Source organism: Protopterus annectens, chromosome 2.part1 (assembly GCF_019279795.1).
Source record: "Protopterus annectens isolate FY-2018-M chromosome 2.part1, PAN1.0, whole genome shotgun sequence".
NCBI classification, from domain to species: Eukaryota; Metazoa; Chordata; order Ceratodontiformes; family Protopteridae; genus Protopterus; species Protopterus annectens.
The window spans coordinates 677,364,249-677,391,873 of record NC_056729.1 but is presented as its reverse complement, the minus strand read 5'-3'; the positions used below and the strand labels follow the sequence as shown (position 1 = coordinate 677,391,873).

The window sequence follows — 27,625 nt, the reverse complement described above, 5'->3', positions numbered from 1 at the left end:
AGAATCCTGTACAACTCACTGGATACTAAGTATTTATCCTTAAAGTCTATAAATCATATAGACCTTGGGAGACTGGATCCAGCAGCCAGTGCACCTGCAATCCAATGAACCCCCCTGGCCAGCCTTAAGGGCTTCTGAGCAGAGCCGGACCATGGTCAAATGGGGCCCTAGGCAGGGTAATGGACCAGCCCCCCCAACCCCAGCTATTACAGTGTCCCATTACTTTGCTCTCTCTCTCTCCAGTTACCATAAACACTGCTCAATGCTGTCAGTGTACATACTATTTTCTCCTTTACTTTTACAATGATTGTAGAGATTTGGATTTAATTTAAAACTTTTAGTTTAAATTTTTTAGCACAAACACGGATGGCCATTTGCTAAAGAAACCAAGACAGTTGCACATTGAAAGCAGACTTAGCATGAAGCGAAAGTAAACTTCTCTTCCCCTGAAACCAACATTCATTGAAAAATGCAGTGAACCAAACATTCATTGAAAAATCCATTTGGCTAGTGGTGAAGTGTACCTTCGTGTCCAGGGGGCTATTTTCAAGCCATTGGCTCCTTACACATTTTTAAGACCATGGTTAAATGCATGTGTTCTTTGATTCACTCCCCTCATTGTTTTTAATTACATTTCTTGTTTAATACAACAACATTTGTTGGCCTGCATTTTAAATTTACAGTTTTGAATGTTTTTCCTGGTAAGCAGTGCAACAAATGTATGATCCAACAATGCCAAAAGAACCCATTTCAGAACAGTTCAATCATAAAAGGCCATTCAAACCAATGTCATTATAATCCAGCAATATCAACAATCACAGTTGCTAAATCAACTGTGTACACATCATGTCCGACTGTGATACAAATGGGCACAGTTAAGTACTCCAGTCTACTTTTCACAAATGCACACAAGACTTGCAAAGACAGACTAATGACTTCTGAACTTATCAGCTTAGCAGTCAGTCATTTTTCTATATATAAACACCCCCCCCCAAAAACCCAGCAGTTGTCCTTGCCAAAGGAAGCAACTCATTAACACGTTGGAGCCTCAGTACTCGACACTAACAGCCAGATTAACAATTTTTAACTAAGTGCAGAAATCCTTTACAATCCAATTGTGAAGAGGAGACTGTATCAGAGTAATATGCAACAATGACTACATAATGGATACTGAAGACTACACTGTTTTGATCATCACTCCAATTAATGCAGACTATGACTTAGCAAATGTCAACCCTTTTGAATTTGCCAGGGGCTGTAAAGAAGGTACTGCAAAAATATATTACTAAAACACTATATTTATATTACATTACACAATCCTGGACTATTAATGAATTAGTTCATTCTTTAAGGCAAAGGATGCAGGGTGGCTTTGACACAATGTTTAAGGTCTTCACCTTATCAATACAAGGCACAGGGTTTGATTCTGAACTCAGGTTATTGGATAGGATTAAAATGGCCCTACAGTGTAAAGGCTATAGCAGCTTTTGTTCAACACCTACAAGTCATATAAAAATCAAAACTATTACTGCATATAGTATACTTTTTTTTTTGGGGGGGGGGGTCTTGCATGCTTGCAGGATACCTATAGCCTTTTTTTGACCTCCCCATGTCTTTTTGTCATCAAGAATTGCTATCCCTTCCAACATCGCTCAGTACAGATCTGACCTACTTGAAAGGCTAGTAATGCTGTATGGTGAGGGGGCTGATTCTTTAACCTGTAATAGGGCCCCATTTGTCCACGATCAGCTATGCTGACTCTAGAGTCGTATGCTGCAACATACCATAATTACCTTGTCAGTGTACATACACTTAACAGTTATCACAAAGATTTGGATTTCATTTAAAACTTTTATTTCAAATTTTTTAGAAAAAAACCTACTGACAAGTCATTTTCTAAACAAAAGAAAAAACTCTCCCATTAAAAACAGACTTAGCATGAGAAACAGTAATCTTTTCTTCCCCTGAAACTCCCACGATGTAAATGCATTTTGCAAGCCATTAACCTACAAGAAGCATGCTGGGATTCATACTCAAATAGTGTAAGGTTGCAGGAATTCAAACAGCAAATGTATAATACAGCCACTCCAGCACAGCCCACAGGACACAAGTGTCACAACCCAGGAGTACCGTCTGGTGAAATAACTTGGCAGAGTCACAGCAGGGAATCAAACTATGGACAACAGAAAGAAGCACCTTATTAGCTCATAACCTTACTCATCTGCACTAAATACTAGGCAAACTGCCATAACCCAAACAGTGCATTTCACACACACGTGCCTACAAAAATTTTAAATTAAAAATGTATCCGTAATTAAAATATTAAACTGAACTCATAGATTTCATGCTGTCCCATTTATTCACAGCCAATCATCCAAAGAACATGGCTCATATGATAATGCTCCCATTTACAACAATCCTTCCTGGTACCATTGAGGAGTCCAGCCCAAATTTCCAGTTGACCTAAGCATTGCCTGGTTAAGTGACTTGCTTAAGGAAAGGGCACAAATATGAAGCACAATCAGAGATGGTCTGCAAAACTAGAGATAATAGGTCTGGCAGTTTTTATGCAGAATTAAGTCTCTTGCCTCATGTATCCATGGCACAGTTTGATTCTGAGAACATAATTTAAATAAACAGCCCTTCTAACTTGGCCACTGCTCATACACACACACACACACACACACACACACACACACACACACACACACACACACACACACACACACACACACACACACACACACACACACACACACACACACACACACACACACACACACACACACACACACACACACACACTGCAAAAGGAATTGTTCTGTCCTTACCATGCTGTTTTGCAGCAATTAATATCCTGTTCCTCTTTACACATACCAAATCACTCAGTTCTGCAAGTAGCATAATCTGTTCCATGTTGCAAAAGGTTCTCCTCCTGCACAAAAAATAAGTCCTATCTGCTGTGAGATTTAATCTTGCACCAATAATGGAAAGTCTCAATAAGCAGGAAAAAGAAGTTGTCCTACCATAATGTTCCATCTGTATTGTTGATCCTCGTTCAGTCATTACGTGTGGGTATCGGTTCCGACCTCGGAACCAAGCCAGACATCTTCCAAGCTCGCGTCAGCTACAAACTCTCGAGCTAAAACTCTTACCCAGAATTCCCCTCTCCCTGTTACCTCAGATTGAGTTTGCAAGTCAAAAGAAGGTAGAGGCTACCTCTGGTTAAATGACCTAAATGAACCGGATGGTGAGATCCACTAGAAGCCACAGGAGGGGGAAGGAGGGAGGGTCGTAATGACTGAACGAGGATCAACAATACAGATGGAACGTTATGGTAAGACATAACTCCTTTATCTGATATTGTTAATTTTTACTTGTTAGTTTTTAAGACCATGGTTAAATGCATGTGTTCTTTTGACCATGGTTAAATGCATGTGTTTTGATTCACTCCCCTCATTGTTTTAAATTACATTTCTTGTTTAATACAGCAACATTTGTTGGCCTGCATTTTAAATTTACAGTTTTGAATGTTTTTCCTGGTAAGCAGTGCAATAAATGTATTGCAAACAATGCCAAAAGTACCCATTTCAGAACAGTTCAATCATAAAAGGCCATTCAAACCAATGTCATTATGTTGTTGTTGTGTCTTTCGGCTTTTCCCGGTTAGGGGTCGCCACAGCGGAACTCCGGTCCGCTAATGATTGGTAGTTGATTTTTACGTGCTGAGTTACCAGCCCTGACGCACAACCTTCAACGAAGGTACCAAACCAATGTCATTATAATCCAGCAATATCAACAATTACAGTTGCTAAATCAACTGTGTACACATCATGTCTGACTGTGATACAAATGGGCACAGTTAAGTACTCCAGTCTACTTTTCACAAATGCACACAAGACTTGCAAAGACAGACTAATGACTTCTGAACTTATCAGCTTAGCAGTCATTCATTTTTCTATATATAAACACTGCCCCCTCCCCCCCAAACCCAGCAGTTGCCCTTGCCATAGGAAGCAACTCATTAACATGATGGAGCCTCAGTACTCAACACTAACAGCCAGATTAACAATTTTTAACTAAGTGCAGAAATCTTTTACAATCCAATTGTGAAGAGGAGACTGTATCAGAATAATATGCAACAATGACTACATAATGGATACTGAAGACCACACTGTTTTGATCATCACTCCAATTAATGCAGACTATGACTTAGCAAATGTCAACCCTTTTGAATTTGCCAGGGGCTGTAAAGAAGGTACTGCAAAAATATATTACTAAAATACTATGTTTATATTACATTACACAATCCTGGACTATTAATGAATTAGTTTATTCGTTAAGGCAAAGGATGCAGGGTGGCTTTGACACAATGTTTAAGGTCTTCACCTCATCAATACAAGGCACAGGGTTTGATTCTGAACTCAGGTTATTGGATAGGCTTAAAATGGCCCTTCAGGGCAGTTAGCCTAGCATTCACCTTATGAACAAACAGTGTAAAGGCTATAGCAGCTTTTGTTCAACAACCTACAAGTCATACAAAAATCAAAAATATTACTGCATATAGCATACTTTTAGGGGGTCTTGCATGCTTGCAGGATACCTACAGCCTATTTTTGACCTCCCCATGTCTTTGTCGTCAATAATTGCTATCCCTTCCAACATCACTCAGTACAGGTCTGAGTCTCGAGAAGAAGCAGGAAAAAGAAATTGACTTACCATAAAGTTCCATTTGTATTGTTGATCCTCGCTCAGTCATTATGTGTGGGGATTGGTTCCGACGTCGGAACCGAGCCAGACATCTTCCAAGCTCGCATCAGCTACAAACTCTTGAGCTAAAACTCTTACCCAGAATTCCCCTCTCCCTGTTACCTCACATTGAGTTTGCAAGTCAAAAGAAGGTAGAGGCTACCTCTGGTCAAATGACCTAAAAGAAATGGATGGTGAGATCCACTAGAAGCCACAGAAGGGGGAAGGAGGGAGGGTCGTAATGACTGAACGAGGATCAACAATACAGATGGAATGTTATGGTAAGACATAACTTCTTTATCTGATCTTGTTAATCCTCGTTCATTCCTTATGTGTGGGACAGAGTCCCCAGCTACTTCTATTCCTGGGAGGCTCTCATGGAAGGACATTCCTCAGCACCATAGAACCAAAAGATGCTCTTCCCTTAGAGGCCAAATCCAATTTGTAATGATTGATGAAGGTATGAGGCGTAGCCCAAGTTGCAGCTGCACAGATGTCATGTAAAGAAGCTCTGGCATGGAAGGCAGCAGAAGTTGCCACTGACCTTGTTGAATGAGCCTTTATGGTAGTAGGCAATGGAATATTACGTTGTGTATAAATGAAGGTCACACAGTCTTTCAACCATCTAGGTCAATGTGACCTTAGCAACAGCACATCCTAATCTAGGTCCAGAATAGGCCAAAACTAACTGGTCTGATTTACGAGAGGCCTTAGTCCTGTTCAAGTAGAAGCAAATTTGCCTGTGAATGCCTAGGGTATGTAGGCAATACTCTCCTTTGTTTGAATAGTTGGGAAAGAAAACTGGCAATTCAATGGTTTGATTAATGGACATTTCAGAGATCACTTTTGGCAGAAAGGAAGGATTAGTTCTCAATGACACTATCTCTATGAAAAATCATGCATGGACTCTTGATGCATAAGGCTTGAAGCTCAGAGATACGTCTGGCAGAAGTAATGGTGACCAAAAACAAGGTTTTCCATGACAAGAATTTGAGGATGCAAGAAGCTGGTTCGAAAGGTGGCATTGTCAACGCTTGTAGAACTAATGACAGGTCCCATGGTTGAATAGGTTCTCTAAAAGGGGGTTTTAGATGATTCACACCTTTTATGAAGGTATTGCATAATTTGTGTGACATGAGAGGTGTCTTGGACACCCTCATGGAAATTAGATATTGCAGTCACATGAACTCTAATGGTAGAGGCCCATAGACCACATTGAAATAGGTCGGCTAGATACTCCAGTACTATCGACACTGGTGCTGAAAAGGGATCTGCATGCTTTTCTTTCAGCCAAAAGGTAAATCCTTTCCACTTGCTTAGATAAGTAATTCTAGTGGAAGACTTATGAGATGCAATAAGAATGTCACGTACTGGCAAAGAAAGATAATTATGCTGGCAATCAAGGGAACTGGAGGAGCCAAGCTGTGAGCTTCAGGCTGTCCAAGTTAGGATGAATCAGATTCTGTGGATGGGAGATCAACCCCGGGCTTGGATGAAGAATCCATGGCTGATCTAGCAGGTGAGGCCAAAGGAAGGAGAACCAAATCTGACGAGGCCAATATGGTGCTATGAGGATCACTTTGCTCTTCAACCAACGGGCTTTCTTCAGAAACTGGGGAATGAAGGGGAGAGGTGGAAATGCATAAAGTAGACCCGAGGGCCAATCATGGACTAGAGCATCCCTGGGAGACTGTCCCAGAGGGGGAATCAGGGCGAAGTAGTTGCTGCATTTGTAGTTGGTCAGGGATGCAAAGAGGTCACAGCAAGGAAGACCCCAGCAGTTGAAGATCTCCGCCGCTATCAAGGGATTCAGGGTCCACTCGTGAGGTTGTAGAATGCACCTGCTGAGTCTGTCTGCTATCACGTTGAAACTCCTGGGAATGTGCGTTGCTAGAAGAAAACGATTGGTAGCCATCACCCATTGCCATATCCTCATGACCTCTCGACAGAGTGGGTAAGATTTGGTTCTGCCCTGTTTGTTGATGTACCAGACCACCGCCATGTTGTCTGATTGTATCGCAATAGTCCCAGACGGCAGCAGGGGATGGAATGCTTGGGATGGAATGCTTGCAACACCAGAAGCACCGCCATCAGCTCTAGAACATTTATATGCAGATGGGCCTGCAATTCGGACCAAGTACCTTGGAGTGTCTGTCCCTGACATAGCCCCCCCCCCCCATCAGGGAGGTGTCTGCGGTCACTGTAGCCTTGGGCTGCTGGGGGGAGAAGGGGCGAGACCATTGTGATGGGTTGTGGGTCATCCACCAATTTAAATCCTGTTTGCACCTGTGAGTTACCCGAATCTTGGCTGAAAGAGGATACTGAAAGGGATACCATTGGGTGAGCAGTAGCCATTGTAGAAGCCTCATGTGAAGCCTGGCCAGGGGAACAATGGTGATGGAGGCTGCCATGGAACCCAACAGCTGTAGGACAGAGTGAGCTGTGGATTTCTCCCTTGAAGGGATTGGGATCAGTTGTTGCTTTATCCTTAGAATTCTGTGCTCTGGAATGGATGCTCTGCAATTCTTTGTATCCAAGATGATCCCTATGAATTCTGTGGACTGGCATGGGGTGAGTTTGGATTTTTGCCAGTTTATGGTTATGCCCAGCCTTTCTTTAGTGAGGAGAGAGTATGCCAGGGCTTCTTCCAATAGACGTCTGGTGGGGGGCAGAGAAGAGCCAGTCGTCTAGGTATGGAAACACCTGGAATCCTTGTAGTCGCAAGTGAGCTGTGACGACTGACATGCACTTTGTGAACACTCTGGGGGGCTGTAGAGAGTCCGAAGGGCAATACTCTGAACTGGCAGTGACTGGCTCCCGCATGGAAGCGCAGAAATCTTCTTGATGGCCTGTCCACTTTTATGTGGTAGTACGTATCTTGAAGATTTTTCGAGCACATCCAATCTTCTTTTTCCAAAAGCGGGAGGATAGACTGTATTGTGACCATCCGAAATTTTTGCACTCTTTACAAACTTGTTAAATACACTGAGATTCAAAATTGGTCTCCAGTCCCCAGTTTTCTTTGGCACCAAAAATAACCTTGAGTAGAATCCGCATCCTATCTGGTCTGGAGGGACTATTTGGATGACTTTTTCTTAGCAGCTTTGACATCTCTAATGCTGCTTCTTCCCTATGACTGGGTGGAACGTCGGGTAAGTTTGTTGGGGGGGGGTGGGACAAAGATCGAAGGGGATATGATAACCTCTGGTTATTATCCTTTGTACCCAAGAGTCAGTGATGATGGTTAGCCAGGTAGAAGGGTACAAAGAGAAACGACCCCCAACCACCTCCAGAGGAAAGGAGTTGGGCCACTTCAGGAGCGCTGGTAGGATTGGCCAGGAAAAGAGTCCCTGGAACCCTGGTTATGCGGTCCCCCCTCTGCCCTGAAAAGGGCGTCTTCCCTGTGAGTTTCCCCCTCTGCCTCTAGGGGAGAACTCTGTCTGTGTGTCACCGAAAGGACCCTGAGACTTTTTGTACCATATCTTCCCACTCTTCTGGTTTCTGGAGAAAGCACGTTGAGGGGAAGAATAACGGACACCAACGGTAGAAAGGGTCTTACCGTCCTGTTCACATCTGGCCAGAGTGCTTTCAACCTTTGGTCCAAACAATGAAGAGGCTTCGATGGGACCATTGAGAAAGGAAGCTTTGAAGGGTTCCACGAAATTACATAAGCGCATCCAGGCATGTCATCTCAGAACAACACCTGAACTCGCCGCTCTAGCTGCTCCTTCTGATGAGTGAGATATCAGGCGCATGGAGGAGTTAGATGTCTATTCAATGGTGGCCAGCTGACAACCCACTTTTTCATGGCCCTCAGACACAGCACCAGCCAAAGTTTCAGAGAGCTCAGAAATTAAATCTCTTTGAAGCCTGGTAAAGTGTGCCATATAATTCAGGCACCTGATTGCAAAGGTCGCTGATGCAAAAGTACGCTTCCCTATTCTGTCCAGAGCCCAAGACTCTGTTGGGTGGATGGACAGTCTGGCTTTCTTCATCCACCAGGTCCTTCTTAGTTGCGGCCGCCAACACCAGAGCATCTACAGGAAGACCTTTGGACCAATGGGGGTCAGTAGCAGGAGGGGACAAAATTTTATCTGGCCTCTGGGGAATGGCCTCAGTGTCAGGAGCCTTCCATGCATGCTGCACGATGAGCTGGACCAGTTTGTCAGCAGGTGGAGTAACCCAGGAGGTAGGGGGCTGGGCACGAAAGGCCTGCAGGAACAAAGACTCTTCAGAGGTTGGGTTCGAGGGCTGCCAATCACCTCCATGTTTAAGAATTTCGAGAATATCACCAAAGGATACCTCAGAGGGTGAGCGAGGGGACCCTTCCCCATCAATGTCTGTCTTCATTAAGGGACTCCTCTGTGGAGTCCATGTGCTTTCTCTTGCACAAGCTTTTTTGATGAACTTCCTCAGCGGGAGAAGCTGGGGAAGACAATGCAAAAGGGGTTTCCTGTGGGAGTATATCCTGAGGCCCTTGCGCCCGGTGTCTGCTAGGAGCGACTTGTGTACACTGCGGTCCAGAGGAGGGCGGGGAGATTGATAGCACAGTATCGCCAGCCGACGCCAAAGCCTTCTCCACTAGTTGGAAGGCCGGTCCACCTGAAGAGGGGTGAGTGTCCAGGATGGGGGTCACCCTTCCCCTACGTAGCTCAGCCTGCCGACTCGGAGTCCCTGGATGGCTGTGAAACACCAAATTACATACGCCACAGCTGACATCCTGGGTCGTAGCAAAACTCTCCTGTCACGAAGGCAACTGCGGTTCCTTAGTGAGGTCCATAAAGGGAACCGTAGAGGGGGAAGACTGTGCTATATCAAGGGGCTTCAAAGGCAATGAAGGAGCAGAATAAGTAGGGGTCTTTGGCAAAGGGTGATCACCTCCCAAGGAAGGATAGGTCCTGGGGGGCGAGATACCAATGGCCAAAAGCACTTGATCCACAAGAAATAACACGTCGTATTCAGAGAGGCTTCTAGTGGATTTCACGGACACGGCTGAGGGAGAGTCAGGTCTATCCAATGATGGGGCAAGCTCAGTGCCCACCTCACCAGTCTGCACTGAAAACAACTGGGCTGTAAGTGACTGAACTACAGGTGTCTGCACTGAGGAAATAATCGGTGCCGAAGTCATTGTCTGCACCGACGATAAGGTCTGTGCCAAAGTGGTTGTCGGCACTGAGGCTGGAACCGAAAAAATCGGTGTCAATAACTGAATTGTCGGTGCCAAGAGGGGAGTTGGTGCCAGGTAAGTTGTCGGAGCTGATGTGGTAACAGTCTGCATCGACTGGATAGTCGGTGCCGTTGGAGAAGTCTGAACCGAGGAGCCCCTCAGTACCGATACAGTAAAGGACACGCTAGTCGTGCCGAACTCACAGATGGTGCCGATGGCCTCGGTGCCGAAGGTCTAGGCACCGAAAGTGCTGGAGCTGAAAAAGTGAGATCCAAAGTGGAAAGCTTAGCCTTCTTGAGTCTCGGTTGGTGGGAGTCCCTAGCAGGGGACGAAGGAAGAGACTTGGCCTTTGTATTTTCATCACTCTTTTTCTTAAGGGATCTTGGAGGGGTTGAAGCCTCCAACCCAGAAATAGCCTCTGAAAAAGGAGATTTAAGTAGCCCCTTCAATAACAATTTATTTTTTCTTTCAATCAACATCCTGATAGAGAAATTCTTACAAATTGCACAGGGTGGGTCAACTGTTAAATGAGGCACACCCAAGCAATAGACACACAGAGAATGTGCATCTGAAGTAGGTAATTTATGGCCACAATCTGAACATCTCTTAAATCCTGGACTACCTTTTTTATCTGCCATGTTAGGAAAGGAGGAAAATCAGAAAAAATACCAGCAATGGTACAAGAAATACCCGAAGGTAAGAAGGAAAGGGGGTTATCAACGATGGTATAAAAGAAATTACCTCGTGGTAAATAGGAGGAAGGGGATTGATAAGATTCAAGAAGGGATAGTTGCTAAATGCGATAAGGTAAGAGAAAACTATCTAGTAACTTTTCTGAGAGAAAAAAGTTGTTTTAGATTAGTATGACAAAAAATATTGTACTTAGCTCAAGAGAAGTAGCTTGACACGACCGAATGGCGATGTGGCAAACGAAATCTGAGGTAACAGGGAGAGGGGAATTCTGGGTACGAGTTTTAGCTCGAGAGTTTGTAGCTGACGCGAGCTTGGAAGATGGCCGGCTCGGTTCCGAGGTCGGAACCGATACTCACACGTAAGGAATGAACAAGGAATAACAATATCAGATTGGATATTGTATGCATGCCAAACAGAAAAAAGCAGCACTGGATATTGCATGAGAACTGAACATTGAGTAGCATTTTAAAATATTTTAGGAAACCTCTTCTTTAAACTAATGTTGTATGGCTGCTCCCCAATCCACCCCCCACAGCCATCACTGGGTCCTAGGCAATTGACTAGGTTGCTTAGTGCTGTATCTGGCCCTGCTTCTGAGTGCTCAAGCTGTTATTCTTGACTGTAGACATTAAACCAGTAAGGCTGCGTCCCTTCTCATCTTACAAGAAGCAGACTATGGAGTCCTGTGTATCATAGTTTAGTCTTGAGGCTGTTGGCTTTATCACCATTATACTGTCAAATTAGCTATTAGTGCTCCAGTCTATCTCCTGATGTAGGCCAGGGTCTCTTTCATGTTGTGTTGAAGATTCTGACTATTTGACTGGACTGCTGCAATTTGTTAATTTATGGTCTCCATGAAAGAAGACCTATTATCCTCAATGTTCTTTAGCAGTCATCATATTATACAATGACTTTTGAATATTACTAGATTCTGCCTCATTAACAGCTAGACTAAGGGCTGTAAAGGCTAACAAGAAAACCAAGACCAAAAAACAGCTCATAAGATGTATAACCGATGTAAAACTACATCCTGGGTACCAAACAAATCCTCCTATCTAAGACTACACATGAGCACCTTCTTATACATACAAAATTAATGGAGATATACAGGGTTAAGAAAGCTGGTGATGGGTGAAAATTTAATGTCTCACTTTGCTCTCAATGTTGCTAAGAATCATATTACCCACTGTTACAGAAAACACCAAACTATCATAATAACTCAACAGAATTCATTAAATTTCTTTTGGGTGCAAAACACCACTGGCAGGATTCACAGATATGGCTTGCACTGCCCAATGCTAGTGTGCATAATAAGACTGGGCAATACCTTCATGTACTTCAGATATGTATCTTGGAGTTCTTGAAGACATATGTTACAGCATACCAAGTGGGCAGACAGTCTTCTATATGTATGCACAATGGCAGCTCATTAAACAGTACTTACACAATGTACAATCAACAGAACTATACATCAAAATTATGATTTGTAGCTGTGTTACAACATGATACTGATTTCTATAAACTGGACAGAAGACATTGCATTGCCGATGAAGCTTAGTTACCAGAACAACTGAGACTACAGCAGAAAGACACCATACATAAGTCACCCTGCCAGCACCCACAGGCTCCCACCTACATGCACAAACATATACATAAAAAATAGCTACAAGTATAAAAAAGCTCACATATACAAGTAGAGAAACAGCTACATGTATACATGTGTGCATGCTCGCAAGTACATGTACAACTGCATCTGCACTCAGATGCAGGCATACATACACACACACACACACACACACACACACACACACACACACACACATACACACACACACCTAGGCAGTATCCACTGCCCACAACATACACAGAGTATACTTATACATGTATGGCGCTTGCTGTCCTGAGTACACTTGGAGAACAAATTGCACTGCACTGTGCACATGTACTGCAGCACCTCCAAGATTCACAGGCTGTAACCTCTTTTACTATGAATTCCCTTCTTATGAATGCTGCCTCCTCCATGTCCTATGCAGGGAGCTACACATCTGTATCATACGTCTCAACCTCATAGCACAAGAAATCTGGACAAAGCCTAAAATAAAGGGTGGAGAAAGGCCCAAAATAGAAACAGGTTTTTAAACATTGTTCTTATACACTTAGAAAGTTGCTAGAATAACAGGATTTGTGTTAGCATGAATTTCCCAAAGGATATAAAGTCTGAATCTTAAATGCATGTAATTAGTGATTTCAACCCTCAGTAATTTGCCAGAAAAAAAGTACAGTTTTGTACCTACCATAAATGTAGATGTTCGAGGATTCCATTGCTGCAGTCCTGACTATTGGGTATAGTCCGCGTCCAGTCGGCCCGAATACCAGAGTATAAGGCTGACGTCGGTCAGGGCGCATTAGACTGACGTCAGTACGTCAGGGTACTAATGCGCATGACCGACGTCATATCCTCAGTCTTTTCTTGCCCCAGATGTCAGAAGACCCTAAAAAGACAAGTCCCAAAAAACCTGCACCAAAAACATGTACAATATATACAACAATATATACAAAAATATAAGCATCTAAACACACCTACACAACCAGCCCTAAATACAGAGGGAAGGAGGGAGGGTAAATTGGACTGCAGCAATGGAATCCTCGAACATCTACATTTATGGTAGGTACAAAACTGTACTATGTTCTTCGCCTTCCATTGCTGCAGTCCTGACTATTGGGTAGAATCCCAAAGCAGAGGTAAGGGAGGCTGGCAAATTATAAAGTAGTAGGAGCTGACAACATGCCTTGTAAAACAGCTGTGGCAAAACCAGCCCTAGACTTAGAGTAGATAGGAAGGTGATAATGCCTAGAGAAAGTATGCACTGAACTCCAAGTAGCTGCTTCCAGAATATCCTTAGTTGCCACCCCCCTTAGAAATGCTGTTGAAGTGGCAGTAGCCCTAGTGGAATGAGGCCTAATCCCAGCTGGAATCTCCTTGCCATGATGGGAATAACAAAATGCAATGCAAAGGCCAATCCACCTAGAAATAGTTTGTTTTGACACAGGCTTGCCCTGAGAACTCAAAGCAAAAGAAACAAACAACTGCTGAGACTGCCTAAAATCCTTAGTCCTGCTTAAATAATAACGCAATTGCCTGTGTACATCTAAAGTGTGCAAAATCTTTTCCCCTTTATTTTGAGGATCTGCAAAATACGTAGGCAAATGAATAGTTTGGTTTAAAGCCACACTAGAAACCACCTTAGGCATAAAAGAAGGATTAGTACGTAATGATACCCTATCCTTATGGAAAATCAAAAAGGGCTCTACTGCCATAAGGGCCTGCAACTCAGACACCCTTCTTGCAGAAGTAATAGCCAACAGAAAAGCAGTCTTCCATGACAAAAATTTCAATTCAGCAGTAGCTGCAGGCTCAAAAGGTTGTAGAGTAAGTTTTTCCAACACAAAATTGAGATCCCAAGCAGGAGTAGGAGCTCTACGTGGGGGTCTTATATTCTTTGCCCCTCTAAGAAACTGCTTGAACAAAGGATGCGAAAACAAAGGTGGGTCACAATCATAGTGAGCTGAAATTGCTGCAGCATGAATCTTTATGGAAGAGAAGGACAAACCTTTGTCCAATAATTCAGTAAGATATTGAAGAGCCACACTCAAATTAGGCTCAGAAATCTCCAAATTCTTTGCTGTACTCCAAAATAAAAATCTCTTCCATTTTTCTGCATACACTTTCCTTGTACTAGGTCTTCTAGCTTCCATAATCACATTCAAAACTTGTTGAGGAAGTTGAGACCTGCTGTGTTTCAACACAGAATATGCCAAGCTGTGAGATGAAGAGAGTGTAGCTTGACATTGAGCAGATGACCGTCCTTCTGAGATAACAGATGAGGAATCAGAGGTAAAGGCCATGGAGGCTTCTTTACCAGACTCCGTAGTAGAGGGTACCAGTGTTGCCGAGGCCAATCTGGAGCTATCAAAATCATCCTTGGCCTGTCTTGTCTGACCTTTAACAGTACCTTTGGAAGAAGAGGTAGAGGTGGAAAGGCATACACATGAAGGTTTTTCCAACTGAAAGACAGAGCATCCACTTTCCAAGCCGTGTGATGAAACCCCTTTGTGCAATACTTTGGCAGCTGGTGGTTTAGTGGAGAAGCGAACAGATCTATGTCTGGAGTTCCCCATGACACTGTCAGTTTCTGAAATACATGAAGATCCAGTTTCCACTCGTGGGGATCCATGATTTGTCTGCTTAACACATCTGCTAAGGAGTTCTGTGCTCCTGGCAGAAACCTTGCCTGAAGAGTTAGTTGCAGGCTTAGCGCAGTCTCCCATAAAATCATTGCTTGCCTGCATAGAGGATAAGAATGTGTTCCCCCTTGCTTGTTGATGTACCACATGACAGTTGTGTTGTCTGTTAGAATCAACACCTGCCCTGGAAGAAGTAACTCCTTGAAAGCCATTAATGCAAATTGGACTGCTAACATCTCTTTCATGTTGATATGTAGATGCTGTAGTCTGGCAGGCCACTTGTCTTGTATCCACTTTCCATTTAGATGAGCTCCCAAGCAATGTCCGAGGCATCTGTCGTTAAGATCTGACTTGCCTCTGGCCGGGTCACAGAGAGTCCCTTGTTTAGGTGACATTCCTGAGCCCACCACAAGAATTCTTTTTGAAGGCAAGGTATTATTTGAATGACAGTGTCCAAATCCTGGCAGTGCTGTGTCCATACATTTTGAGATACCATTGTAACTTCCTCATATGCAGTTTGGCATTGGGAAGCACCAGAATACAAGATGCCATGAACCCTAATGCTTGAAGGACTGTCCTTGCAGTCAGCACGGACTGATGAGATAGTTGATGGAAGTAAAGTGACAGACTCTTTTGTTTGTCCGGGGTTAAAAAGGCCATCTGGGCTGCTGTATTCAGTCTCACACCCAGAAAGCACATGTCTTGAGAGGGTACTAGACTGGACTTTATTTCGTTCACAGAATACCCTAGGCATCTTAGCACTGCGATAACATATTCCAGGTGCTGTAGAAGAACTTCCCTTTCTTGAGCCAGAATCGGGCAGTCGTCCAAGTAAGGATAGATTTGAATTCCTTGAAGCCTGAAGTAAGCTATCACTGGAGCCAGAACCTTTGTGAACACTCTGGGCGCAGTAGATAAGCCAAAGGGCAATGCAGAGAACTGATAATGAGAATTTCCAGTTCAAACCGCAGATATTTCCTGCAACTTAGCCTTATAGGCACATGAAGGTAAGCTTCTTTGAGATCTAAAGTTACCATCCAGTGATCTTTGCCCAGCAGAGGTAAAAGCTGTTGTAACGTCAACATCTTGAACTTGGGAATGTCCAGATAAGTGTTGAGGATAGATAAATCCAAAATTGGTCTCCACGTGTTTCCCTTCTTTGGTACAAGGAACAGGCGAGAATAAAATCCTAGGCCCCTTTCTGATACAGGGACTGGCTGAATGGCCCCTATGTGAAGTAACTGTAAAACTTGCTTGTGAGCCTCTTTTCTTTGTTGAGGAGGAACGTCTGGCATGCCTTTGAAAGGGGCATTGTATGGAAATAAAATCTGTAACCTTGGTGAATGATATCCAACACCCATTTGTCTTGAGTAATTAAATCCCAATTTTCTTTGAAAAGAGACAGTCTTCCTCCTAAAGGAGCTGCCAAACGTGAATCTGCTGGCAGCTGAAAAACAGGTCATTGGGTCTGTTTACGAAAGGACTGTCCCCTGCCCCCATCAGAAGTCTGAGCAGGTGAACGTCCTGTTCTAGGCCTAAAAGAACCTTGAGCCCTGCCCCTACCACGTCTAGACCTACCCCTAGACTGAGAATCATAAGCAGGATATGTCCACCCCTTAGCAGGCCAATTTCTACTAAACTTGGTGGCTGCCTGCAAAAAATCTTTAACAGTTTGCATAGACTTAGCTTTGTCCTCCATTTTCTTTAAAACTGCTTCCACAGGCGAACCAAACAACACATCAGACTGTAAAGGAGCATCCAAAATCCTTGTCTTAACATGCTCAGCTAAATTCTGATCCTTCAACCAGGCATGCCTGCGAAGAACAGAACTGGTAGCAGCCACCCTCGAGGAGGCCTGTACAGCATCAAAACCACATTGCAAAGAATGCTTACCCACTTGTTCAGACACATGAACCAAATCCAGCAACTCTTTACACTCAATACCTTCCGCCAAAGCATCCACCTTAGATTTCAATTGTGAAAGGAGATAATTCTGATATTTTAGCATGTGAAACTGACAATTCAAAGCTCTCATGGCTAGAGTGGAAGAAGTATACACTTTCTTTCCCCACCTATCCAAAGCCCTTGCCTCTTTATCAGTGGGAACAGGATTTTTAACCACAGAAGCCTTTACACCCTTAGGCCCTTGAGAAATAGTTTCTGGGTCCGCCCTAGGACTCTTAAACAAATATTTATGAGCTTCGGCACCCTATAATACCTATCAGGCTTAACAGGAGCAGGAGGCAAAGAGTCAGGGTTCAGGGAAGCCTCTGCAAAACATCTTCCACCACATTCAACACAGGAGGAATAGCTAAAGGCCTATGCTGGGGTAAAACAAGAACTCCCTAAGCCTTTTCCTGGAGTCAGAGTAATCCTGGCCTTCCCATTTAAAGTGCTCCCTCATGGAATGCAAAGTCTCTGAAAATGAGAAATCCTCAGGTGGAGAAGCTGTAGGAGTGGAATCATCCACATCAGAATCAGAATAAGTAGGATACTCCTGCATATCTTCCACAGAAGATTCTGAAGCCTCTGAACACTGTTCAAAACTATCAAACTCCGGTTCCACCCTAGGCCTCTTATCAGGCGGGGCATAGAACCCTAATCATAGTAATCAAATCTTCTGCCATTTTAAGCATATGTTTCTTAGGTACAGAACCCGAAATGCTAGGAGAAGCCCCCACTGAAGCTGAAGTAGGCCTACCTCTTAAAGAAGTTTTGGCAACAGAAGGAGAGGCCCTAACTACCTTGGGAAGAGAGGGAAGAACAGTCACCTGAGAAGCCCCCTCAGCCTGGCCTACCTCCTGAGAAGGCACATCCTGTAAGAGTATAGTTTCTGCCTGGGACTCCATAGAAACTCCTGGCAAAACCTCCGGCTCCACTGAGCCTTCTAAAGAACCGACGTCCGGGACTGCCGGTTCCTCAACCCTAGGCTTCACTGTTTTATCCTTGCGCTTCTTGGAGGAAGCGGGCGTCGGAGCATCCGACGGCATTTTATAATTGCAACGCTTCCCAAACACTAACCTGGCACAGTCTAACCTCCTCTTAATAGTGCGTTTGTTAAACCTAGCACAAGAGCGGCAACCAACAACGTCGTGCTCAGGCCCTAGACAAGGTATACACAAGGTATGATAATCCCTATGAGGTATCTGTTTCCCACAAGAAATACAGTTATTCACTTTTTCTGACATCCGTAAAATACTGAGGCAAGAAAAAACTAAAATGTTCCCCAACGGGGTACTTAGCCAACTCTGTTTCGGTCTGAAACTCCGGTTTCGGAAATATTTCAGTACGCCAACCTGCACTCGCAAAACTGCTTCTGCATCGGACCATGCGGCAAAAAAGACTGAGGATATGACGTCGGTCATGCGCATTAGTACCCTGACGTACTGACGTCAGTCTAATGCGCCCTGACCGACGTCAGCCTTATACTCTGGTATTCGGGCCGACTGGACGCGGACTATACCCAATAGTCAGGACTGCAGCAATGGAAGACGAAGAACATCATAAATTTTATGTGGAACCAACCAAAAATATGAGGCAAAAATCTGGACATTCTGCGAACATTTGGACAGTTGAGAGGTATGTGTTGTATGCACTTCTCATATACACCTCATGCCTCTGAATGCCATCTGCCTTGTTCTTCTCCTCAGTGCACAGGTTGGACTGCTACATGCCCTACTACTCCTGTGATGCCTCTTGCACAGATACAGGGTGCAATGACTACTGTGCTTTGTTTCTGGGTGTAATGACTGCTATGCTTTGTTTCTGGGTGCAATGACCGCTATGCCTTGTTTCTGGGTGCAATGTCCACTATGCTTTGTTTCTGGGTGCAAGGACTGCTGTGCTTTGTTTTTGTCTTCCAGTTATAGTTCCCTTTTAACTAGCCTCAGCTTAATGAATGCAATGTCACAGAGGGTCATGGTGGACATTAAGATCTGAGGCTCGGCATTTTCTTATAAGTACAGACTGATTAATTTCTGAAAATTGATACTCAATTTTGAACGTGGGTGCTTTTCACTAGTTACAACCAGTGCAACAATCATACAGTACCACTGTATCAGTCATGAAACAATTATTAAACAGCTTGACAAACATTACATCTATTCAAACTAAGCAGTTACCATTTCTAATTATATGAATAGAAAGTCAGTAATCTGTTATACATATTTTCCAGTTTGGTGCATTTTCTTAATTAATTATTATAATGTTTCAAAATGGATCAAATAAAGGTCATAAAACTGAAGTCTGCAGTCAAAAGTAAAAGGGCTGTGTCAAATGCTTAAATGTGCAGCAAGGGCATATGCTAAAACACCTGTGAAATTAATACAACTTGATTTGCATGTGTTAAATTGACACAAAATTACCCCCCCCCCCCCAAATAAAATTCATCCCTATCAGTGACATCATCTGGCATTCAATATTTCCATGCATATGACGAAACAAACAGGGTCATCTATGCACTCTCCATGCAGTAAATAATTTCCATTCCTATGTATAAGTTATGCTTTTACAGCTTACCAGAAATGACCCCTGCTGTCAGTGTGGCAGCTACTGGCGTCTGCCGCTTACTCACTTTGGCAAGAAAATTAAATAGTAAACCATCTCGTGCCATGGCAAACAGAATTCTGGGTAAGGGAAACATAGAGCCGAGAAGGCTAAAACAAAACAAAAAACAAATCATAATTTAAATGCACTGTTGCAAAAAGGTACAAACAGTTCATGGTTAATCCCCACATCAAAACTAATAGTTACTAAAACAAGGAAAGGAAAATATACAATGCATCACCATTACAACAGCTTCCAAAGCATACTTCACTTAGCAGCTCATACAGAACTTCTACTAGTAATTGGAAGGACTCCATGACAGACTTCTAAACAGTTTTCCTTTAAAGTATTCTGTTGTCAGTGGTTACAGCTGTCACAATATCAAGCTCAGGAAAAAAAAAAGCACAGCTTCCTATTCATTTCCAGTTATTTCTGGAACAAAATTACATATAGGACCCTTTAAGTGGAGCCCAAAGAAGGAAGAAAAATTTGCTTTCTCTATGAATGCACAAAACATGATTGTGATCATTCAAAAAACAGCTGCTCAATCACAGGTGATCAAGAACACAATTTATCGAGCAACCACCAACAAAAAGCAAAACAAGCTTTTTTGCAGGGGCTGAGCTCCCCTTACACTCTCATAAAGCTGGCCTCACCACCTAACCACACCATACCTAAATACAGTAATTTCACAGTGCATACACTACAGCCTTTACACCCTGCTATTAAATGTCTGATTATTTCAGTATGTACCAATCTGTCCGACTGAGTGAATTCCTATAAGAAATTTTCATATCACAGTTTGACTTAACCCCCCAAATATAATCTGCTTTAATTATATGACAATGTTTTTTTTGTAAATATGTATTATTCCTGTTACAAAGGGGGCATAATATATAACAAAATAGACATCACTACTTTATGCAATTTATTAGGATACTGCTACTACACATGATATCAATGGGCAGAAATGCCTTCTAATACCTGGTCTGAATTGTTATCTCAAGGCAGTAGTTTACTGCCTAAAGTGCATAGGCCTAATGATACATCCAGGAAGGGAATGCGTTTTAGAACATCTAAGAGATATAAGAAATAAGTCCTAGAAAAGTCCTGTTTCCAAGCACTTTCAAAAGAAACACTTTTCACTGTTCTTTAGTAAGAGTGTATATTTGTAATTTACACATTAATGTTTCAGATGTCTTATTGCAATGAGAAGCAGGGTATATTTTTGGGTTTGACATAATGATCTTAACAGTGAATTAATAGTGAAATATTTATTGTAATTGTTTGTCATTTATTACAGTGTCTAATGCTTGAGGAACCTTTTGATTGGTCGATAAGATAATAAAAGCAATAAATTAGATGTAACTGTTTGGACCATTGAAGGAAAATTCTGAAGAACTAGTTTGAGTCTGTTTAAAATAACGTTTTTTTAGTTCCACTTGGGACCAAAAAGTGATTTGCTGTTATTTATTAGTTATATTTTGGTCCATTTGGGTGAAACGTGTGATTATGTAAGTTTGTTTTATACCTAAATTGGCATGTTCATTATCTGTATCAGCTGAAATATTATCAGGGGATTGCCTTGTGTGTAACATGCTTATTAACTATGCCTCTGTCTGTAGAGGGTGACTGAGCGTGTGAACATTCGTATGTTTAATTCTGTTCTACGAATCACTCTTAATAACTGGATTTATGCCATTGTCTATGGTGTTTATGAATACCTCAGCCCAAATGCACCAGTCCAACTGTGGCCATTGTGAATGCAACACCTTCACTTTTCCACATCTGATTTCTTTTGAGGTTGTTATGACTATAAACATGTAATGGATTGTTTTGTCAGAAATGCAACAAGCTGTGAAATGTACAAAACTGGATAAAAGGTTCACCTGTGGTTTGCTGTCAAGTACATATGCAAAACATAACATGCCGTGAGAAAAAAAAAAAGAAATACATGAATAAGATTGCACAGGGCATAACATTACCTTACCATTGGTCTGTGATCAATTATAATATGTACACTGGGGAGACTTCCAAGATGACTGCACATTGAGTAACAGCTTATTTCTAGCTCTCCCAGTGTGAAAACAGAAACTCATCGGAGAAGGTCAGTAGACTTGTGTTTATGGGTAAATTTCAGTAACTGTCTGAATGCCAGGAATAAAGAAATATAGAAGACTTGGAAAAAAAATCAGCTAGAAAAAAGTGATGAAGAAACACTGACTGGGAAAAGTGCTGCAGCTGTATAGCAAAACGCAATGCAACCTTCAGACATGACTTCCACTAACCTGCAGGAACATAAGACAACTGCATACAGACCTGGTTAAAATAAACAAAAGACTGATGGAGTATATCAACACAAACAGCAAAAGGCTTGAAAAAATGGAAGAAGCTTTAAACACATTTATGATGAAGCTGCAAACATCAGAGGTCAAAATGAAGAAAAGTCTGGCTGAATATGAAACTGCTCAGGAAGAGATGCCTCAAAAAATAATAGAATCAGAGGACAAAGCATTTAGGGAAAACCTGAGATTTTCAGCTATACCAGAGAAGTTAGAAGGTACAGAGTGCATTAATTTTATGAAAGCACAGATAAGCAACTGGACTGAGCAGGAGTTGTTAATTGAAAGGACACACTGTGTGTATGCTCCAAATCTGGTTATAAGGAAGCAACCTAGAACTTTAATAGTAAAGATGCAATCGTACCAAGAGAAGGAATTGATTCTGACAAAACTGTGGCAGAAGGACAAAGTATTAAAAGTGGGAGACAGCAGAGTGTTTGTGCAGAATGATTACTCATTTTACACCAGACAGAAGAGCACATTTATTCCATTACTTAGGGAATGGTGAGATGCAGGTGTGCGATTCAAACTTCTGCACCCAGCTGTCTTCAAGGTATTCTTCCCTGTAGGGACAACATCATTTTTTGATGAAGTACATGCTAAGGAGGAAATACAAAAGTTTATCCAACAAAAAGTAAGCTGTGAAACAGAAGGAGATTCCACTTCTTGTTCTTCTGGTAATAAAGACCACAGAGGGACTGTGCCTGTGAAATCTTTTCAAAATTTTCAACGGAAAATGGAGAGAAGGAAGGAAGCATAAGAGTTAACTAGAAAAATCGAGAGTACACTGGAAATGAAGCAGAGACGGGATCTTGGAGATGCACATTGATAAAACCAGTAAATTAATACGGGATTACAATGCAATAATTATATTTGTGATATATGACAGAACAAGAAAATCTGGAAATATTGGACTTTTTCTTAATCTGTTGGAGACTCTAAAGCATATGCCTTACTTCATATCATTATTGTTTGGAAAAGTGCTTTGGATAGGGGAAGAAGAGGGGAGAAAGTTAACTGTAAGTAAAGATTTTTTCTTAAATAGTAGCAATTTAGTGGCACGTGGTTTCCTTCACATGCTATAAAGTAAAGTTTGTTTCAGTTACTTTTAAGTGTAATTGGGATTGTAAACAGGTGCTAGTGTTATTTTTTTCTTTCTCCCTTCTCTCTTTCTTCTTGTTCAATGTAAGAAATGCAGGCACTGTAATATAAAAAAAATGCCTGGTTAAAAAGCATGACAAAAGAAAAATTACTGTGATTTTTTTCTCATTCTTGCATGGGGGAATGACTAGAGTAAAGACCTTAGATTGATTTAGTAACACTTTTAAGAGAGAGCAAGTAAATGAAAAAGAACACTGAATATTTTAAGTTTTTTTTTCTAGCAAATATGTGTATGGTCACTAACAATTCTGCAACTGGTCTTCATGCCTCTACAGAAACAATCTGATAAAGAGAAACTGGCTACAGTCTAGTGGAGTGTGACTGGCTGAGGAAAAAAAGGAAAAGAGAAACTGGCTAGGAGATAATGTTCTCTGAAAAAAATCAGGGTTTTTCCCAAGGTAGAAAATGTTCTCAGAAAACATTCAGGGGCTTTTCCTAGCTAATGTTCTCTGAGCTCTGGAAGCTATAAAGATAAGACAAAACTAATCAGCGCTTAGTAGAAGCACAGGCTGCACCATGGGTCTTAGCATGGATAACCTTTCTTTTAGGTTAACTCAAGTCTATGAGTATGGTTGTCAGTTTGGAACGTTTATTCCTATTAGGAGGGTAAAACTTCAGTATTTGAATGTGTACATAGTTTTGTGTGTTAGCATTAACTTAATATGTTTTAGGGGGTTATTGGGGGTGTGTTTGTTTTTTGTTTGAGTGCTTTCAATAAAACAAAAGATTTTATAAGATGTGACCTAGGTTGAAATAGATATGACAAGAAACAACTGTATAAAAGTTCGACATGGAAAACAGTGTATGCATGTAACACAAAAGCTGTAACTAGACATTTTACAAAAAGGTGTTATATACAAAAGATGGGAAGAATAACTTTTTAATCCAATGATGCTTTCGTTAATGTCTATAAATGTAAATGGCCTCACAGATAAATAAAAATAAGAAAGAGTTGTGAACTATATTAAAAATTGTAGAGTGTAAATATATGTTAAAAGAAACACACTTAGAAAGAGCTGAACATGTGCATTTGATAAAGAAAGGTTTTCAGGATGGTTATTCAGCAGAATACCTGGGACAAAGGAAAACAGGAGTACTTATATTAATTGCAAGAAGAGCTCCGATATGAAAAAAGATAAAAAATATAACAATGGTAGATTTGTAGTGCTAAAGGGCTACTGGCAAGGGAGGAGGATTACACTGGCATGCATTTAGATTCCACCTAAAACTGCTATAATGGAACTAAAGAAAATTCAGGGAGAAATAATCAGTTTTCAGCAAGAAATATTACTTATAGGTGGGGAATGAAATTTGATTTGCAGCAGTAAAGATGTGTCGGGGACCCAGAAAGGAAAAGATAACAAAAGATGGTAGATTTTTGAAGAAATTTATGAAAATATTTGGCAAGGAAGAAGTGGTATTACTGAATTCACATATTATTTCCCAAGATATAAAAACTGGGCTAGACAGAATTTACATTTCCAAGGAACATTTGCATTTAATTAAAGGTATTGATACCCACTCAATAACTATTTCAGATTATGAGCCAATAACAGCTAGAACAAAAGCACAGGGTAATTAATTGACAATTTCCCATCTATCTATTGAAAATGGAAGAATTTAAGGAATATGTAATGGAGATTATTCAGGAGCTATTAGAGAGGACAGAAATTTCTTCTGAAAATATAGCTAGGCAGTGGGATAAAGTTAATTTGGTCTTTAAAAGTAGGGTGGAAATAAAAGAAAGAGAGCTATGGTTAAGAAGTAACAAGAATTATTTAGAGGGACTGACAAATGTGAAAGTATTGTAGAATAGGGGCAATCTCACAGAACACGAAGAGGATCATCTGAGGAATGCTAGGCAGAAAATAAAGTACCTCAATAATATGCAAAAGCTTAGAAAGACTGCTGGTCAGCAACTATTTTTTGATAATACTACAGCACAAAAATATTTAGCATAATGACAATCAACAAAAAGTAGAAAGGCCTGCTGGAAAACTTAGGCAGCCTATAACATGGAAGGTAACAGGAGATCCTGTAGAGGTATTAGAAATATTTCAGAAATTCTATGAGAGTCTCAATAAAGCAGAGAAATATGAAAATCAAGAAAGATGCAAATGGAAATGTTTATGGAAGAACGAAACATGCCAAGGCTAGAGGCAGATGAAGCTCAATTACTAACAGTTAGGATAGGAGGAGATGAGATAAAAAGATTATGATATACAGCCAATCTACAGGAGAGACCCCAAGAATAGATGGTATTCCTGTGGAAGTTTGGAAGCTAGGAGGAAAAAATGAAAAAGATGTGGAAGGTTATGTTTAACAGTATCTTAAGAGGAGGAGAAGTACCACTGCCCTGGAAGAAAGCAGCGGTAGTTGTAATAGCTAAAGAGGATAAAGATCCATCAGATCCAGCTTCATACAGGCCTATTTCAATACTAAACCATGATTATAAAGTGTTCATGAATACAATGGTTAAAAGAATGGCAAAGGTAATGCTAAAACTGATAGATATGGATCAATGTGATTTTGTGGAGGGGGAGGCAAACATCTGACAACATTTACAGATGATATTATTTTATACCTGACAAACCCAGAAAAAGACATTACAGTGTTGTGGAACATTCTGAGACAGTTTAAAATCTTTTTGTGATACAAAATGAATGAAGCTAAAACAAAGGCAATAGCGGAAAAATATGTTTCCCTGCAGGATGCATTGTCAGAGATGCTGGATGAGCAGATTGGTCTGATGAGTGAGATGATTTTTCTGAACTATAATACCATGTTTAGGCAATTCTGATTCTGTAAGGCCTTGCTGTGTCTAAAAATGGTGGCTGCCAAAAAAGCAATTACTAGAAAATGGAAATCAAAATCTAACCTAACTATTATGGAAGTAGTGAATATAGTAACATAGATAAAACAACTGGAAATGAGATCTTTGTAAAAAGGGTAGAAGCACACCACATAGGAAAAAATGAGAATTGTGGGAACAATGCATACAAGGGAGGGGGGCGGCCACGGTGGTGCAGCGGTTAGCGTTGTCGCCTCACAGCAAGAGGTTCTCTGGTTTGATTCTCGGCTCGGGTGCCTTCTGTGCAGTGTCTGCATGTCCTCCCTGTGGTCACGTGGGTTTCCTCCGGATGCTGCAGTTTCCTCCCACATCCCAAAGACATGCTGTAGATGGACTGAACACGCTAAATTGGCCCTAGGTGTGAGTGCGTGTGTGTGCCTTCTGTGGAAGGTTGGGCGCTGGGCTAGCAACTTGACACCGTAAAATTCCACTGCCAATCATGAGCAGACAGGTGATCCGCTGTGCCGACCCCTAACCGGGAAAAAGCCGAAAAAAGAAGAAGAAGAATGCATACAAGGGAGGAATGAGCTTTAAAAGGCGGCAGGACTTAAATGAGTTATGTAATGTTTGAGTGAGAAAGACTGGGTAGATTATAAGTGATGTAAAATGCTTGTAACTAGGAGTGTGTCAGTGTGGTTTGTTTTCATTTAAATAAATGTATAATTGCCTATGCAGTAAGTGATGGTTTAATAAAGATGTTTCTTGTTTAAAGAAGGGCAGGGATTGAATAATGTGTAATGCTGCTTAGGTTATATGATATATAGCAATATATGTGAAGTATAATGTTTTTTATGTTAATATAGTTTGATTACTTTTATATGAATGTAAATTTGCCTATGTTTCAAGTGATAATTCAATAAAGGTGTTTGAAAAAAAAACTATAATATGTACACTTTGAAAGAAACAACATTTTTTCAATGATGGACGGGAAGGATGCATGCACACTCAGTCAAACACTGTCAGCTACTTTCTATTACTTAATGCATAACACCATATGCTTTCTGATCACTTAAACATTTCATCATTTAGCTGTTTTTTTTAATCCAAATCTAAGTGACGAGAAAAATACCAGAGACTCTGATTCACTTAAACAGAAATTAGTTTGATCAGCCTATGTTGACTGTACACCTTCCAATGTTAAATTAGCATGAACATCCTTCCAGAGGTCATATGGAAAAACTTTCTTCCTGGTTACACAGCTCAAAGTAGCCATTTCTTCTCATTGTTTGTTCAGCTCTGTATGAATATGCTTTCTTCTAGACTATATATATTTATGAAAGAATATTTTTTTTATTAGTGATTTTATTTGTTATATCCCAAAGACATGCTGTAGGTGGATTGGACACTACAAACTGGCCCTAGGCATGAGTGCATGCATGTGTGTGCCTTCCGTGGAAGGTTGGGCGCCAGGCTGGCAACTCGACACTGTAAAACTCTACTGTCAATCATGAGCGGACAAGTGATCCGCTGTGGTGACCCCCTAACTGGGAAAAGCCAAAAGAAGAAGAAGAAAGAATTGTGCACTTCTTGCATGGATAGATAGGGCCTAGTAACTTCTTTAGTTAGAAGATGCTCAGAAATGGTTAAAATGTCTAACTGACTATCAGCTACTAGTTTGCCTCCAACCTCTGCTACTGGTACTACCTTCCAGGTGGGGTCAGTCAGGGTAAGAAAGGGACAGGGTAAACTGCTCTGCTGGGAAGTAAACCTCCACTCCCAGTACTACTCCCATAATGGGGCTGCCTTGGAAAGGCGGAAAACTGAATTCAGAAGCAGCTCCAATTGCAGAGGGGCCAAATCATCCACAGTGTCATGCTAGTGTACATAAAAAGGTAGCAGCTGGAGGATAAAGTGCCCTCTGGAAAAACAATC

At 41.5% G+C, this 27,625-nt stretch overlaps 1 protein-coding gene across 2 annotated transcripts in view; it reads right to left on the bottom strand.

Annotated features, from left to right (window-relative positions):
• The window catches only part of SLC7A2 (solute carrier family 7 member 2), a 1,203,198-nt gene that overhangs the window by 190,888 nt on the left and 984,685 nt on the right, over positions 1-27,625 (bottom strand). For both annotated transcript variants that reach the window (XM_044062413.1, XM_044062412.1), the window contains one exon: positions 19,373-19,509. In XM_044062413.1, coding sequence (XP_043918348.1) covers positions 19,373-19,509 — 137 coding nt within the window. The remainder of the gene's footprint in view (positions 1-19,372; positions 19,510-27,625) is intronic.